Source organism: Aquarana catesbeiana, linkage group LG01 (genome assembly GCF_042186555.1).
Source record: "Aquarana catesbeiana isolate 2022-GZ linkage group LG01, ASM4218655v1, whole genome shotgun sequence".
Classification (NCBI taxonomy): Eukaryota; Metazoa; Chordata; class Amphibia; order Anura; family Ranidae; genus Aquarana; species Aquarana catesbeiana.
In genome coordinates, this window is record NC_133324.1 from 631513627 (window position 1) to 631531068 (window position 17442).

The 17442-nt window shown below is 46.1% G+C and overlaps 1 protein-coding gene across 1 annotated transcript in view; it reads right to left on the minus strand.

The window, feature by feature from the left end:
- Positions 1–2682: 2682 nt before the first annotated feature.
- The window catches only part of EPGN (epithelial mitogen), a 79971-nt gene continuing 65211 nt past the window's right edge, over positions 2683–17442 (minus strand). Inside the window, exon 5 of the mRNA XM_073601312.1 lies at positions 2683–3315. Within this exon, the coding sequence (XP_073457413.1) occupies positions 3264–3315 (52 nt within the window). The 3' untranslated portion in view covers positions 2683–3263. The remainder of the gene's footprint in view (positions 3316–17442) is intronic.

Sequence of the window (17442 nt, forward strand, 5' to 3'; positions counted from 1 at the left end):
GGAAGTGTGTGTGTGTGTTTGTGTGGTTTTTTGTTACGCGTAGCAAACAGGTATATCGAAATTCTTCTAATGTTATATAAAACAGATTAAAACTGGGCTTTTTTTAAGAAGCTAACATCTACGAACTATTATAATTGCATTTCTTCCAAAGCAGGTCTGTAAAGGGTAAGGAAACCAAAACATAAAGCTGAAATGTTTTTAACCACTTGCCGACCGACCCACGCCGATATACGTCGGCAGAATGGCACGGACAGGGATTTTAACGTACCTGTACGTTGCCCTTTAAGACGCGGCATTGTGGGTGCACGCCCGCCGCGAGCTCCGTGAGTGTGATCGCGGGTCCCGTGGACACAATGCCGCGGTGATACCTGCGATCATCTCATGGAGAAGAACGGGGAATTGCTGATGTAAACAAGCATTTCCCCATTCTTCCTAGTGATAGGACACTGATCACCGCTCCCTGTGATTGGGAGCGATGATCAGTGTCGTCACACACGTAGCCCCCCCTCTACAGTTAGAACACATCCCTAGGACACACATTAACCCCTTCAGTGCCCCCTCCTGGTTAACCCCTTCACTGCCAGTCACATTTACACAGTAATCAATGCATTTTTAATCGCACTGATTGCTGTGTAAATGTGAATGGTCCCAAAATAGTGCCAAAATTGTCCGATGTGTCCCCCATAATGTCGCAGTCACGATAAAAATCGCTGATCGCCACCATTACTAGTAAAAAAAAAAAAAATTACTAAAAATGCCATAAAACTATTCCCTATTTTGTAGACGCTATAACTTTTGTGCAAATCAATCAATAAGCGCTTACTGCGATTTTTTTTACCAAAAATATGTAGAAGAATACGTATCGGCCTAAACTGAGGAAAAAAAATGCTTTTTTATATATTTTTTGGGGATATTTATTATAGCAAAAAGTAAAAAATATTGCGTTTTTTTTTCAAAATTGTCGCTCTTTTTTTGTTTATAGTGCAAAAAATAAAAACCACAGAGGTGATCAAATACCACCAAAAGAAAGCTCTATTTGTGGGGAAAAAAGGACATCAATTTTGTTTGGGAGCCACGTCGCACGACCGCGCAATTGTCAATTAAAGCGACGCAGTGCCGAATCGCAAAAAGTGCTCTGGTCTTTGGCCAGCCAAATGGTCCGCGGCTGAAGTGGTTAATATATTTATTTTTAGAAGGCCACTTGAGAGGTTACATAGAAGCAAGGGCTGCCAGAAAGAAGCACTGCAATAATAGCAAGCCATGTAGTGATGAGTAAGCATAGTGTAGCTGTGCGAAACTAGTCCCCCTCTGTTCCGACCTCTGCAACTGCGGTGTGTCATTGTTTGCAAGGAATATTCAATAAATGGACTTCAATCACGTCAGTGTTTAGCCAATTTCTTCCTTTATTAAGCCATGTAATCTAACATACTAGCTCCATGCTGATTTATGGGGTTAATTTACTAAAGGCAAATAGGCTGGTCATGTTTATTTATTTATTTATTACAGATACTTATATAGCACCATCAATTTATGCAGCGCTTTACATATATACATTGCACATTCACATCAGCCCCTGCCCTCAAGGAGCTTACAATCTAAGGTCCACATTCATACATACACATACTGAGGCCAATTTAGAAAGAAGCCAGTCAACCCACCAGCATGTCTTTGGAGTGTGGGAGGGAACCAGAGTACTCAGAGGAAGGGAATTCTCCCTAAGCTTAGTCAATGTGGTGAAAATCCACTTTGTAAATGCCCAAGAAGATTTTTGTCTGCACATGATTGGAAGATAAATGTTAGTGGAGCTTCACAACATGTAAGGGTGAACTTCCTTGCAAAGTGAACAGCCTATTTGCTCCCAGTAAATTAATTGACCCCTATTTATCAGACCTTGAAGAGGTGAAGGATTAGCTTTGTACAGAAAGAACCCCAAGTCTCCACACCACAAATATAAATATAAAATGAAAAAATTCTTTATGGTCCTTTTATAGTCCTGAATAATAATAATAATTATGGCATTCTATGCATTAAGATAAAAAAACCTTCAGTGTGCAGCAGCCCCCCTCAGCCCCCCCTAATACTTACCTGAGCCCTATCTCCACCCATCGATGTGCACTCGGACATCCGGGACTCTCCCTCCTGATTGGCTGAGACACAGCAGCGGCGTCATTGGCTCCTGCTACTGTCAATCAAATTCAGTAAGCCAAAGAAAGGGCAGAACCGCAGCTCAGTGTCCAAATGGAAACACAGAGCTGCAGCTCGGCTCGGGTGCCTCCATAGTATTAGTATCACTTTAACTAATTGTTGTCAAGTGTGAAAATACGCAGTGAACTATTTATCAATGTTTTCACCCCAAGATTCACACAACTTTCATATGCAGATGTGTAAATCTTGGGTGGAAACACAAAAAAATAGACCCCTTAGTATACATTGCAGTGCTTTCAAAAGTACTGAATTGCCTTAGTTTAGAATAGCAATACAGTACGAGAAGTCAATGTTATAAGCACATGACCATCAGGCTCAACATATGTCATAACACTAAACAGAAAAGGTTTCTGCTCAGTTTATCAGTAATGAAAGCTAACCTAATCACTTAAAGGAAATGTATAGTTCTTTTAGTTTTTTCAAGAGCTTGCAAAAGAGGTCATATTGAAATAAATAATGTTATCAATGCATGTTAATAGTTTGAAATTTTATATATATATATATATATATATATATATATATATATATATATAATGACAGCCATATTTGCTAATTACATACATAGGCTTCCTGCTTTGCAGAGACCACAAAAGTTAATGTACCATCTCACAATGCAAGTCTGAGTTGACTGACCCATTGAACATAATGCCCTTCGTATGTGGTTGATATGTAATCGCAACAGTTGTTGAGTAGTTAGACAGCGTGATTGTAACGGCTATATGTTAAATTTTAGCTTGTACACACAAATTGCAAAAATTAGTACTATAATACTTTTTAAGTGCAGTAACATAGCAAAAACATAATTGTCCTTAGATTTTCTCTAGAAGAAAACACGTAATGCCTGTTAGCGGAACCAGTATTCATGAAAGATGTTTTCACAGTCAGAGGGACTCTGCTCAGATGCACTCTAGTAAAAGAAGTAATTAAAGTTAAAGTCTCTGAAGTCACTGCAGTTCTTGAGATAAATAGGAAGACTCAATATCCATGTTTGTGGAGAGAATGAATCGCATCTGAAATGCCGATTGAATTTTCAGCTGCCGCTTTTGCAAATGAAGCATCTATGGTGTATTCTCTCTATTGCACGTTTCGTAATCTGGAGTTGGCTTACATCTGAAAAAAATAAGAAGTGAAAAAAAAAAAACGAATGTGTTTGTTTTTCAGTGTAGAGTTTATAGAGAGATAAAAGCAATGTAATCACTTGATCCAGAATATTTCTTGATTCCAAGTAGATGACATTAGAAGTGGAATAGGAATGTATGTTAAAGAGATAATAACTGTTTTGAACAATTTCAGTGAACACTAAATAGCTATAATCTTACTTTTCTTGTGAAACACCAACATCAACATGCAATATGAATTGACATTTTTTTAAGATTAAAAAAAAAAAAGCCTAACCAAAGGCAAAACTATTTTTTTGTGTTGGATAGAGTGGAGAGGGATTAGAACACTTGTCAGTTTTTATTACTGTCTGTGTCCCCATTAGGGAGATTCACCCTCTCTATTTGTCCTGTTTACCATTATTATTAAAAGTGAAAATAAAAGAAAATCCCAAATTTTGGGTTGTCTCCAGATAAGTAATAGAGGGGAAATCTTCCAATGAGGACACTAGTTCTGGTGACCTGGGGGGGGGGTCCCCAAACGATTCCTTTAATTTGTAGGGATTTCCTCTCACTTCTTGTGTTGGCTATGGGACAGGAAGTGAAGAGAAATCTCCCCAATGGGGCAGGGATGGCTAACAAAAAAAATAGATAAAGGTTATAGTTTTCCCTTAATCTAAAATGAAAAAAAAAACAAGTTTTGCTTATAATTCTACTTTTATTACATTTGTGTGAATAACCATAGAAAAAGTAAAACCTGAATAGTGGGGGTCAAAGAACACAATTACAGCATTACTAGATAATAACGTGGTGTGGTAGTGCAGATAATTTATAGCAAGTATAATAATAATGTTCACAGCAGAAGAATCCCTTTAGAACACAGACATTGTGGAACTTTTGAGGGTAAGGCAATATATAAATATACACAGTAATATATTTGCATAAACCAAATCATGAAGGGAAGTAGGCTATGGACATTTTTTTTTCAAAAAGATTAGAACGGCTCCTACAATTATATGCTAATGGATGGAAAGAACACAAAAGCTGGCCATAAACAGTTAGAAAATTGTTGGAAAAAGCGTTCGATACGCTGGATTGTTCGTTTTTTAAAACGTTAGTTGGCTAATTCTGATTATCAACGTACAAAGTTTTATGGCAAAAAACAAAGCGTCATGTTGGATTTCTTGAACCTAAACAAACAACTTTTCAAACATTAGTAGTGGAATTGATCAAAAACAGTTTGAAAAAATCTACAGAGCATGCGTATGCTAAAATGTAACCCCGGATTGTGTAGCTGTTCGTGAACAATGTACTATTTATGTTATCGATCGATAATATGGTGATAATTAGATGGCGTTATCGCATGCGCGTTCCACAAAAATCCAACTTTTTTTTGTAACCATTTTCTAACCGTGTATGGTTAGCTATAGAAAATGTTAGAGGGTGGGGGATCTTCCATTTAAGATAGACTTTGGTGCATAAAAAATGTAAGGGCTTTGCTAGGTACACAGGAAAGAAGAGGAAAGTGAATGGATACTGTACATTTAAATATTGCCATAATTGGTATGGGACTGGTGAAAATAAATACACCAGCTTTGGTTAAAAAAATCATTTTAACTAAATTAGCACTGCCCATCACGTTACTTGGGGAGGACATTCACCACTTAATTTTTGAAGCCAAAGAATGTAAAAATTGGGTAAGGTTATTAACCAAATAAATGGTTAAGTGGAAGAGCTGCAATGGATTCTGGGACAAGCAGTTCCTTCACAAAAGGCCCCATAGACTGGTATACAGGGAGAACTGCAAACCCCATGATGCTGTGCTGACAGGAAAGTAAAAGACTCCATTTTGTGTCCTGAGGTAAAAGTTCAGTCAGCCATGAGGGAGTGAAGAGACCAGACCTGAAGGAGAGGTGCTGTCTCTCAAATGATCTCCCCACGCCATTCAGGCCTCCACCGCTAGTTGAGACATCCAGCCTGAGAGAAGGGGATCCTCTGTGTATATCGAGGCGCATCTCCACCAACGGTGAACCGTTCCAGTGTGAGGGGACTGGTTGGATCGCCATAAAGCCTGCCTGTTCCAGGACGTTTGTTTGGGTCTTGATCGCAGGATTTGGTGAAAAGGCATTTCTGCCCATCTACAGGGAACAGAGACACTGCACTACAGAAGGAGTTATTTGAACACTGTATCCAGAAATCGTTGCTTGTAGTCATCTTGCTGACACTTGTAGTACCACAGGGATAAAGGATAAGACTACCCATTTCTGGGACATTGTATACAGACATCATTGTCCTCTCACCTTGTTGAATAAAATCCTGTCTGTTTCACCCGATAATCTGGTCCGGTTATATTGTTTGCCCTGCTACCCAGGGGTTAAAGTGCACCAACGAAAGTGGCTAGCTGAAGACACCACAGCTTAACTTTTCTTCAAAAAGGACTGAAACTACTAGTACCATACGGATCCACACACACACACATACTCCGGGCTCTGTATATGTATTGGATGTGTGGGACAGTTTATCTATAAAGTTAAGCCATTACTTGCTGACTTGAATAGGTGTGTAAAGTTGGGCCTGTGGTGTCAGGGGATAGTAGAGAGAGGTCTGACACAAAGGGAGTCATTCCTCTGCTCTCCTCCTGCCTGGACTCATAGAGCCAATCTGAGTAGAGGTAACCAATCTAAATTTGAAGTACCATATTGTGCTTTATTTACTATTAAAGTGTGCTCTTGGGGACCTGTCAGGTTTGGAATCCCCTGAAAGCAGCTTGAATATAGGATTGAAAGCTCTATTGCTCTTAAATCTCAGTTATTGATCTCTAGTTGATTACCCGACTATATAGAGGCATACCCCACTTTTAAGTACACAATGGAGTTTATTTACTAAAGCTGGAAAGTGCGAAATCAGGCTCACTTCTGCATAGAAACCAATGAGCTTCCAGGTTTTATTATCAAAACTTAATTGAACAAGCTGGGGTTAGAAGCTCATTGGTTTCTATGCAGAAGTGAGCCTAATTTCGCACTTTCCAGCTTTAGTAAATAAACCCCATTGTGTACTTAAAAGTGGGGTATGCCTGTACTGTTACTGTTTGTTATTCTTCCACAGAAATATTGCAGTAAAGGCAATTTCTGTGTTTTATCATAACGTGAGCATTTCTCATTGATCATTGCACTTACATTATTGCCAAGTTTGCCAGAGGGGGCTGAGGCTATTATTAGGGTTGAGGGGCAGAGTAACGGACTGAACATACTTAAGCAGCCTCTGCAAGTGTATTGCTAAACTTGCGATATTAAAAGGTCAGAGTCAAGAGGAAAAAGAATGGATTTATATCAGTTTACCCAAAGGCCTGTATTATCCAAGGCTTAATGTACACGGGACATTTTACAACCTCTCCTGAACAATTTAACTTGACAGATAGTAACAGATTTTAAAAATGTCCATTTCGCAGTGTTTAAATGCCGTGTTTGCGTTTACAAGCATTTTTTTTTTTTTCAAATAGTCAAAAATTCAAAACGCCTGTAAACAAAACATGGCTAAATACGAGTTACTGTGGTTACAAGCTGTTACAGGCGTTTCAAATGCCTCTGAACATCCGTCCTGAACGCATTTTTTTTGCTTTCCAAAAAATGCTTCTAAACTCAGCTGCCTAGAAACAAATATAAGCAACCCTGTGTACATGTACTGATAAGATAACATAGAGGAAAAAAACACCCAACTGCTCCTAAACATCTGTTTACTAGCTGCAGTGTACATGAAGCCTTTCTGGTCAATTTAAAAAAAGGAAGAAAAGCATTGATGGGATCAACCAAGTAAATGAAGGCATCAACTACATATAAGGATATTTGCCCTTCTAAAGAGTTAATGCAAAATCCCCTAATAGTGGAAGACATTCATATTAAAATAGCTAAGGGCTCGATGGACAATGCAAAAGAGGCAACAATGGACACTCCTGACTGGTGCGCCTGCAAATAGGAAAGATTTCAGAGATATTTTGATTCATTTCAATTCTGGCTATATAATAGTTTAATCCATTTAGGGATATTCATTAGATGTGCACATCTTCACTGGTCTCACGATTAGATTAGATTATAATTATCCTGTTAACGATTCAATTCAATTCTGCGATGCATCACGATTACTGCCCATGGTTTTCATCAAAAACCCATCAGTGTAGCACTATCAGTGCCCATCAATGCAGCACTATCTTTGCCCATCAATGCAGCCTCATCAGTGCCCGTCAAGGCAGCCTCATCAGTGCCCATCAATGCAGCCTCATCAGTGCCCATCAATGCCGCCTCATCAGCCATGGCGGCCCGTGCACTGTGGGAGCATGGGCGTCGCCCCCCCATCCATGCACCCGGCCCCTTTCAGGACGCCGGACGCATGGATTCCTATGGTGGGGGTGGGAGGGGGTGGTATATTTTGAAGCACATGATTAGAGTCAGAGGCTCTAATAGGCTTCAAAATAGGGTGGGCTTGGGGCACAAAGAGTGCGCCTTGATCCCACCCAATTGTGTGACAATAGTGAATTAATTTTCGCTATTTTCACACTAACTTTCCTCTCGACCAATCAGGAGGCAGGATGTCAGATCTGCTTCCTGATTGGCCAAAGCGCCAGGTCGCCCTATAGGATGCCTGGCTCTTAGTAAGAGGAGTGAGGAGACTCGCGCTGGAGCGGAGGTCGCCGCCCCTCTGAGAGATAAGTCCCCTCGGCTGAGTCGGCTGCATAACACCCACCCCCCCACGTGCGTGGATGGCAGCTCTGGCGCGCAGGGGGGATGCAGCCAAAGCCGCAAACCCCGCGTGTGGGGGTGGGTGGGTGGGCACAGTGGCTGCATTTGGTGGGCACAGGTGGCTGCATTTGATGGGCAAGTGGCTGCATTTCATGGGCATCAGATGGCTGCATTTGATGGGCACAGGTAGCTGCATTTGATGGGCAAGTGGCTGCATTTGATGGGCAAGTGGCTGAATTTGATTGGCACAGGGGCTGCATATGATGGGGAAGTGGCTGCGTTTGATGGGCACAGGTGGCTGCATTTGATGGGCACAATGGATGTGTTTGATGGGCACAATGGATGCGTGGATGGGCACAAGTGGCTGCATTTGATGGGCAAGTGGCTGCATTTGATGGGCAAAGGTGGCTGCATTTGATGGGCACAGTGGATACGTTTGATGGGCACAAGTGGCTGCATTTGATAGGCAAGTGGCTGCATTTGATGGGCACAGTGGCTGCATTTGATGGGCAAGTGGCTGCATTTGATGGGCACAGGTGGCTGCATTTGATGGGCAAGTGGCTGTATTTGATGGTCACATGTAGCTGCATTTGATGGGCACAAGTGACTGCATTTGATGGGCACAGGTAGCTGGATTTGATGGGCACAAGTGGCTGAATTTGATGGGCACAGGTGGCTGCATTTGATGGGCACAAGTGGCTGCATTTGATAGGCAAGTGGCTGCATTTGAAGGGCAAGTGGCTGCATTTGATGGACACAGTGGCTGCATATGATGGGCAAGTGGCTGCATTTAATGGGCACATGTGGCTGCATTTAATGGGCACAATGGATGTGTTTGATGGGCACAAGTTGCTGCATTTGATGGGCAAGTGGCTGCATTTAATGGGCACAGTGGCTGCATTTCATGGGCAAGTGGCTGCATTTCATGGGCACAGGTGGCTGAATTTGATGGGCACAGGTGGCTGCATTTAATGGGCAAGTGGCTGCATTTGATGGGCACAGGTCGCTGCGTTTGATGGGCACAAGTGGCTGCATTTGATGGGCACAGGTGGCTGTGTTTGGGCACAAGTGGCTGCATTTGATGGGCACAGGTGGCTGCATATGATGGGCACAAGTGGCTGCATGTGGGCACAAGTGGCCGCGTTTGATGGGCACAAGTGGCTGCGTTTGGGCACAATGGATGCATTTGATGGGCACAATGGCTGCGTCTGGGCACAAGTGGCTGCATTTAATGGGCACAGGTGACTGCATTTGATGGGCACAATGGATGCGTTTGGGCACAATGGATGCGTTTGATGGGCAAGTGGCTGCGTTTGATGGGCACAATGAATGCGTTTGATGGGCACAATGGCTGCGTTTGATTGGCACAAGTGGCTGTGTTTGATGGGCACAACTGGCTGTGTTTGATGGGCACAATGGCTGCATTTGATGGGCACAATGGCTGCGTTTTATGGGCACAATGGCTGCGTTTGAAAGGCACAAGTGGCTGCATATGATGGGCACAAGTGGCTGCAATTGGTGGAGGAGGGGTTTCAGTAATTTTCAATTTGTTTGCGCCCCCCCAAAAATTTTGAGCACTGGCCGCCACTGCTCCACAGTGCTCATTAGGGATGAGCGAACACCCCCCGGTTTGCGTTGCACCAGAACCTGCGAATGGACCGAAAATTTGCGCAAACTTTAGAATCCCATTGAAGTCTATGGGACTCGAACGTTTGAAATCAAAAGTGCTAATTTTAAAGGCAAATTTGCATGGTATTGTCCTAGAAAGGGTTTGGGGACCCAGGTCCTGCCCCAGGGGACATGTATCAATGCAAAAAAAAGTTTTAAAAACAGCCGTTTTTTCGGGAGCATTGATTTTAATGATGCTTAAAGTTAAAAAAAAAGTGAAATATTCCTTTAAATATCATACCTGGGGGGTGTCTATTGTATGCCTGTAAAGTGGCACGTGTTTCCCGTGCTTAGAACAGTCCCTGCACAAAATGATATTTTTAAAGGAATAAAAGTCATTTAAAACTGCTTGCGGATTTAATGTAATGTCGGGACTCGGCAATATGGTTGAAAATCAGTGAGACAAACGGCATGGGTACCCCCCACCCCCCCAGTCCATTACCAGGCCCTTTGGGTCTTGTATGGATATTAAGGGGAACCCCGCACCCAAGTTAAAAAAAGGAAAGGCGTGGGGCCCCCAGGCCCTATATATTCTGAACAGCAGTATACAGGCGGTGCAAACAAGACAGGGACTGTAGGTTTGTTGTTAAGTAGAATATGTTTGTAATTTTCAACTGGTACATTTGTGTACAAGTGTAGCTCCAGCCAAAAAATCTATTTTAAGCTTTTTGGAAAACATAGGGAAGGGTTATCACCCCTGTGACATTTGTTTTGCTGTCTGTGCACCTCTTCAGAAGATTTCACCTCACTTTCTGTCCCAATGACAAATGTTTTTTGACAATTTGGAGTTTTTAGTGAAACAAGGATTGGTCATAAAGCATCAGTGGAGAGGAGACACATTTTTCCCATATTAACTCTTACAGGAGAGAATTTCCCTTCCTAGGGGTAGATTTCATCTCACTTCCTGTTGTCTCCTTCTGTTTGCAAGTAGGAGTCGTTTGTAAGTTGGATGTTTGAAAGTAGGGGCCTGCCCTATATACTCTGCAGAAATTGGGGCCTTAGGTGTTGGTGTTGCCACAACACTGTAAGCCCTCACACTTTTGGTGGGCACAGGAACAGGCTCTGCTATGAAATATTAGATCAAGAATTGTAATTACATGCCCCTGTTGAACAGGGTCAGAAAAATTAGGCCTTTGGTGGTGGTGGTGGTGGTGCTGGTGCCACAACACTGTAAGTCCTTACAGTTACTCTTGGTGGACGCAGAAACGGGCCCTGCTGTGAAATATTAGATCAAGAATTGTAATTACATGCACCTGTTAAACAGGGTCAGAAAAATTGGGCCGTTGGTGGTGGCGGTGGTGGTGTTGCCACAACACTGTAAGTCCTCACATTTACTCTTGGTGAGCGCTGGAATGGGCCCTGCTGTGAAATATTAGATCAAGAATTGTAATTACATGCACCTGTTAAACAGGGTCAGAAAAATTGGGCCGTTGGTGGTGGCGGTGGTGGTGTTGCCACAACACTGTAAGTCCTCACATTTACTCTTGGTGAGCGCTGGAATGGGCCCTGCTGTGAAATATTAGATCAAGAATTGTAATTACATGCACCTGTTGAACAGGGGCAGAAAAATTGGGCCTTTGGCGGTGGTGGTGGTGCCACAACACTGTAAGTCCTCACAGTTACTCTTGGTGGGTGCAGAAACGGGCCCTGCTGTGAAATATTAGATCAAGAATTGTAATTACATGTCCCTGTTGAACAGGGGCAGAAAAATTTGGCCTTAGGCACTGGTGCCACAACACTGCAACCCCTCAAAGATATTCTAGTTGGAGTGCAGGAATGAGCCCTCCTGCAAAATATTAACATCAAAAATTGTAATTACACGCCCCTGTTGAACAGGGGCTGAAAAATTGAGCTTTAGGCACTGGTGCCACAACACTGCAACCCCTCACAGATACTCTAGTTGGAGCGCAGGAACAAGCCCTGCTGCAAAGTATTCCTCAAAAATTGTAATTACACGCTCCTGTTAAACAGGGGCTGAAAAATTGGGCCTTAGGCACTGGTGCTGGTGCCACAACACTGCAACCCCTCACAAATACTCTAGTTGAGCGCAGCAACGAACCCTCCTTGCAAAATATTGCATCAAAAATTATAATTACATGCCCCTGTTAAACAGGGACTGAAAAATTGGGCATTAGCCACTGGTGGAGGCGCCCAGAACCAAAAATATTCTTACAAGCTATCAGCATGATCATTGAGGAGGAAGAGGATAGTCACTCAGCATAACAGGATAGTCACTCAGCATCAGCATAGGCAGTCTTGAAGGGATCTGACATTTAAAAAAAAATTATTCAGTTACATCAGCATCAGGTGCTTGGTAGCTGGTGGTGATCCAAGACTGATTCATTTTTATGAAGGTCAGTCGATCGACCGAGTCGGTGGACAGGCGCACCCTGTGATCGGTTACAAAGCCTCCAGCAGCACTGGATGTGCGTTCCGAAAGAACGCTGGATGCAGGACAGCCCAGTAGCTCAATTGCATACTGTGCAAGCTCTGGCCAGTGATCCATCCTCAAGACCCAGTAACCCAGAGGATTTTCGGTGGGAAAGGTGTCCAAGTCAGATCTTGCCCCTAGGTATTCCTACACCATGTAAAACAGACGCTGGCGATGGTTGCTGGAACCAATCATACCTTGGGGCTGCGGACTAAAAAATTGTCTGAACGCATCGGTCAGACGGCCACCTTCTCCACCGCTCCTTCTTTGACTGACCGAAGCCTCAGCAACACGTTGTCCAGGAACAGGAGTTTGTAACCTCCCAGTCTCTGGGAACGCGTTGCACAGACCTTTCTGCAAGGCCTCCCGAAGATGTTTCATCCTCTGCTCTCTCTGCGACGGCAAGATAAGGTCCGCAACCTTACCCTTGTAACGTGGATCAAGGAGGGTTGCCAGCCAGTATTGATCCCTCTCCTTGTTACCACGAATACGAGGATCCTTTCGCAGGCTTTGCAGGATCAGGGAGGCCATGCAGCATAGGTTTGCTGAGGCATTCGGTCCGGAGTTCTCTGGGTCACGAAGGACAACATGATCCACAGCCACTCCTCCCAGCCACGTACAAGTCCATGGGTTTCTTGGGACTGTAAATGATCCCTTAAAGACTGCTGCTGATGCTGAGTGCCAGGCTCCACCTCCATGTTGACCCAATCCTCCTCCTCGTCCTCTTCCTCTTCCTGTGTGATCGATGGGCACGCAGGAACACAGTCTGGATAAAGGGGGCCTTGAGAGCTAAGGAAGTCCTCCTCTTCCTTCCTCTGTTCTGCCTCAAGTGCCCTGTCCATTATTCCACGCAGCGTGTGTTCCAACAGGTGGACAGGGGGGAGATTGTCACTGATGCATGCACTGTCACTGCTCACCATCCTCGTGGCCTCCTCAAATGGTGACAGGACACTGCATGCATCCCTGATCATGGCCCACTGGCGTGGGGAAAAAAAAAACCCTGTCCTGGTGCCATAGTCGCACAGGTACTCATTGATGGCCCTCTGCTGTGTGTGCAGCCGCTGCAGCATGGCCACCGTTGAGTTCCACCTGGTGGGCATGTCACAGATTTGGCGGTTCTTGGGCAGGTTAAATTCCTTTTGGAGGTCAGCCAGCCGAGCACTGGCATTATATGACCTGCGGAAATGCACACAGACTTTCCTGGCCTGCCTCAGGACATCCTGTAAGCCCGAGTACCTGCCCAAGAAACACTGCACCACTGTCAGGAGACTAGTAGACCAGACTGTGTGGACTGCACAGAGGAGACCAGAAACACATGTAAGTGAAATGGTGTTTATTAACAAGTGATAAGTGACAGGAACAAACAGTGCAAAAACCCACACAACAACCCACTACAAACAACAATATATATATATATATATATATAAGTAAAGGGAGATACCGTAATCGTAAACAAGCCAAGCCAAGGTCATACACAGGGAAGTCAGCAGAAGGGTAAGGACGGGAACCTGAACAGGACAAGGAGAGGATGGATGGATGGGGTTCAGGGCAGGGATCCAAGGGAGCCAGGAACAGAAGGGACAGGACTGGGAAGGCCTCAGGATAGGGATTGGGTCAGATCAGGACAAGGCAGATAGCAGGCTCAAGGTTAAACAGGCAGCAAGGTCAGAACGCAGGGAGAGAGAAAGATACCAAGGCGAGCAAGTGAGGGCTCGCCGGGTATTTATAGGGCTGACTAATTGGCTTCAAGTTACACCTGAGCGCAGGGAGTGTTGTCTGCCCCCTACTGCCAGGATCCATCCGCTGGTGGACATCAGTACTGCAGCCAAAAGATGACAGGACACCAGCAGGGAAATATTCTCCTGACAGTTCAACACTGCCAGGAGACACCTGCTGGTGGACCCCAGTACTGCATGCCAAATAATATAACTTACCAGCGAATGGACCCTTTCCTGACAGTACCCCTCCCTAAAGGAGCGGCCTCCGGACGCTCCAACTGGTCTTAATTGTCCATGGTCTATGGCATCAGGCAGAATGGTGGAGGAAGGTATGTCAGGCTGGTCATCAGGCACATCTGGGCAGACGGCTGGCATGTCAGAGTCATTAAGCTGGGCAGCAGACGACAGGAACCACTCAAGCTGGGCAGCAGACGACAGGAACCACTCGAGCTGGGCAGAAGACGACAGGAACCACTCGAGCTGGGCAGAAGACGACAGGAACCACTCGAGCTGGGCAGCAGACAGGAACCACTGGAGCTGGGCAGCAGACAGGAACCACTGGAGCTGGGCAGCAGACAGGAACCACTGGAGCTGGGCAGCAGACAGGAACCACTGGAGCTGGGCAGCAGACAGGAACCACTGGAGCTGGGCAGCAGACAGGAACCACTGGAGCTGGGCAGCAGACAGGAACCACTGGAGCTGGGCAGCAGACAGGAACCACTGGAGCTGGGCAGCAGACGGGAACCACTGGAGCTGGGCAGCAGACGGGAACCACTGGAGCTGGGCAGCAGACGGGAACCACTGGAGCTGGGCAGCAGACGGGAACCACTGGAGCTGGGCAGCAGACAGGAACCACTGGAGCTGGGCAGCAGACACCCGGACATCAGGCTGGAGGGCAGACACCCGGACATCAGGCTGGAGGGCCGACACCCGGACATCAGGCTGGAGGGCAGACACCCGGACATCAGGCTGGAGGGCAGACACCCGGACATCAGGCTGGAGGGCAGACACCCGGACATCAGGCTGGAGGGCAGACACCCGGACATCAGGCTGGAGGGCAGACACCCGGACATCAGGCTGGAGGGCAGACACCCGGACATCAGGCTGGAGGGCAGACACCCGGACATCAGGCTGGAGGGCAGACACCCGGACATCAGGCTGGAGGGCAGACACCCGGACATCAGGCTGGAGGGCAGACACCCGGACATCAGGCTGGAGGGCAGACACCCGGACATCAGGCTGGAGGGCAGACACCCGGACATCAGGCTGGAGGGCAGACACCCGGACATCAGGCTGGAGGGCAGACACCCGGACATCAGGCTGGAGGGCAGACACCCGGACATCAGGCTGGAGGGCAGACACCCGGACATCAGGCTGGAGGGCAGACACCCGAACATCAGGCTGGAGGGCAGACACCCGAACATCAGGCTGGAGGGCAGACACCCGGACATCAGGCTGGAGGGCAGACAACCGGACATCAGGCTGGAGGGCAGACAACCGGACATCAGGCTGGAGGGCAGACAACCGGACATCAGGCTGGAGGGCAGACACCCGGACATCAGGCTGGAAAGCTGGAACGTCAGACTGGAAAGCTGGAACGTCAGACTGGAAAGCTGGAACGTCAGACTGGAAAGCTGGAACGTCAGACTGGAAAGCTGGAACGTCAGACTGGAAAGCTGGAACGTCAGACTGGAAAGCTGGAACGTCAGACTGGAAAGCTGGAACGTCAGACTGGAAAGCTGGAACGTCAGACTGGAAAGCTGGAACGTCAGACTGGAAAGCTGGAACGTCAGACTGGAAAGCTGGAACGTCAGACTGGAAGGCTGGAACATCAGACTGGAAGGCTGGAACATCAGACTGGACGGCTGGAACATCAGACTGGACGGCTGGAACATCAGACTGGACGGCTGGAACATCAGACTGCAAAGCTGGAACATCAGACTGCAAGGCTAGAACATCAGACTGCAAGGCTAGAACATCAGACTGCAAAGCTGGAACATCAGATTGCAAAGCTGGAACATCAGACTGCAAAGCTTGAACTTCAGACTGCAAAGCTTGAACTTCAGACTGCAAGGCTGGAACATCAGACTGCAAGGCTGGAACATCAGACTGCAAAGCTTGAACATCAGACTGCAAAGCTTGAACATCAGGCTGGAAGGCTGGAACAGCAGACTGGAAGGCTGGGACATCAGACTGCAAAGCTGGAACATCAGACTGCAAAGCTGGAACATCAGACTGCAAAGCTGGAACATCAGACTGCAAAGCTGGAACATCAGACTGCAAGGCTAGAACATCAGACTGCAAAGCTGGAACATCAGACTGCAAAGCTGGAACATCAGACTGCAAAGCTGGAACATCAGACTGCAAAGCTGGAACATCAGACTGCAAAGCTTGAACTTCAGACTGCAAAGCTTGAACTTCAGACTGTAAGGCTGGAACATCAGACTGCAAGGCTGGAACATCAGACTGCAAGGCTGGAACATCAGGCTGGAAGGCTGGAACAGCAGACTGGAAGGCTGGAACAGCAGACTGGAAGGCTGGAACAGCAGACTGCAAAGCTGGAACAGCAGACTGCAAGGCTGGAACAGCAGACTGCAAGGCTGGAACAGCAGACTGGAAGGCTGGAACAGCAGACTGCAAAGCTGGAACAGCAGACTGCAAAGCTTGAACAGCAGACTGCAAAGCTTGAACTTCAGACTGCAAAGCCGGAACATCAGACTGCAAAGCCGGAACATCAGACTGCAAAGCCGGAACATCAGACTGCAAAGCCGGAACATCAGACTGCAAAGCTGGAACATCAGACTGCAAAGCTGGAACATCAGACTGCAAAGCTGGAACATCAGACTGCAAAGCTGGAACATCAGTCTGGAAGGCTGGAACATCAGACTGGAAGGCTGGAACGTCAGACTGGCAAGCTGGAACGTCAGACTGGCAAGCTGGAACGTCAGACTGCAAAGCTGGAACATCAGACTGCAAAGCTGGAACATCAGACTGGAAGGCTGGAACATCAGACTGGAAGGCTGGAACATCAGACTGGCGAGCTGGAACGTCAGACTGGCGAGCTGGAACGTCAGACTGCAAAGCTGGAACAGGTTGGGTTACTGGCAAGATGGTGTGGGTCGGGAAGAATTTTTGCTTCTTCTTTGGTTTAGCCCGTGCAGTTTTGTATGTAGGTGCAGGGCTGTAAGCAAAGAAAGTAGCTGGATCGAAGGAAGACCAAGGAACTGTAGCTAGAGAGGGGTTTTGTGGGACTGTTACAGGTGGAGGAGGAGAGACAGGTGAATTGAAAGCAGGATAGGTGTGACACTTGGAGACTGGGTGGTAGTATTTGGTAGGGAACTGATTAAACTGGGTTGTAGCTGAGGTTGCCATAGGTGACGGGGAGATAGATCTTTTGGAAGGCAGATGATTAATGGCAGGGCTGGAATGTTGTGGCTTAGCTAAAGACAGGAGATCTGACCATGCCTGCAGCAAAGGTTGAACAAACGCTGATTTACATACAGCCTGACTAACCAGAGATTGTACTGAATAAATGCAATCGGACAACACCTGCTGGGAACAAGCGGAATAATGTTCATCAAAGTAAGCCG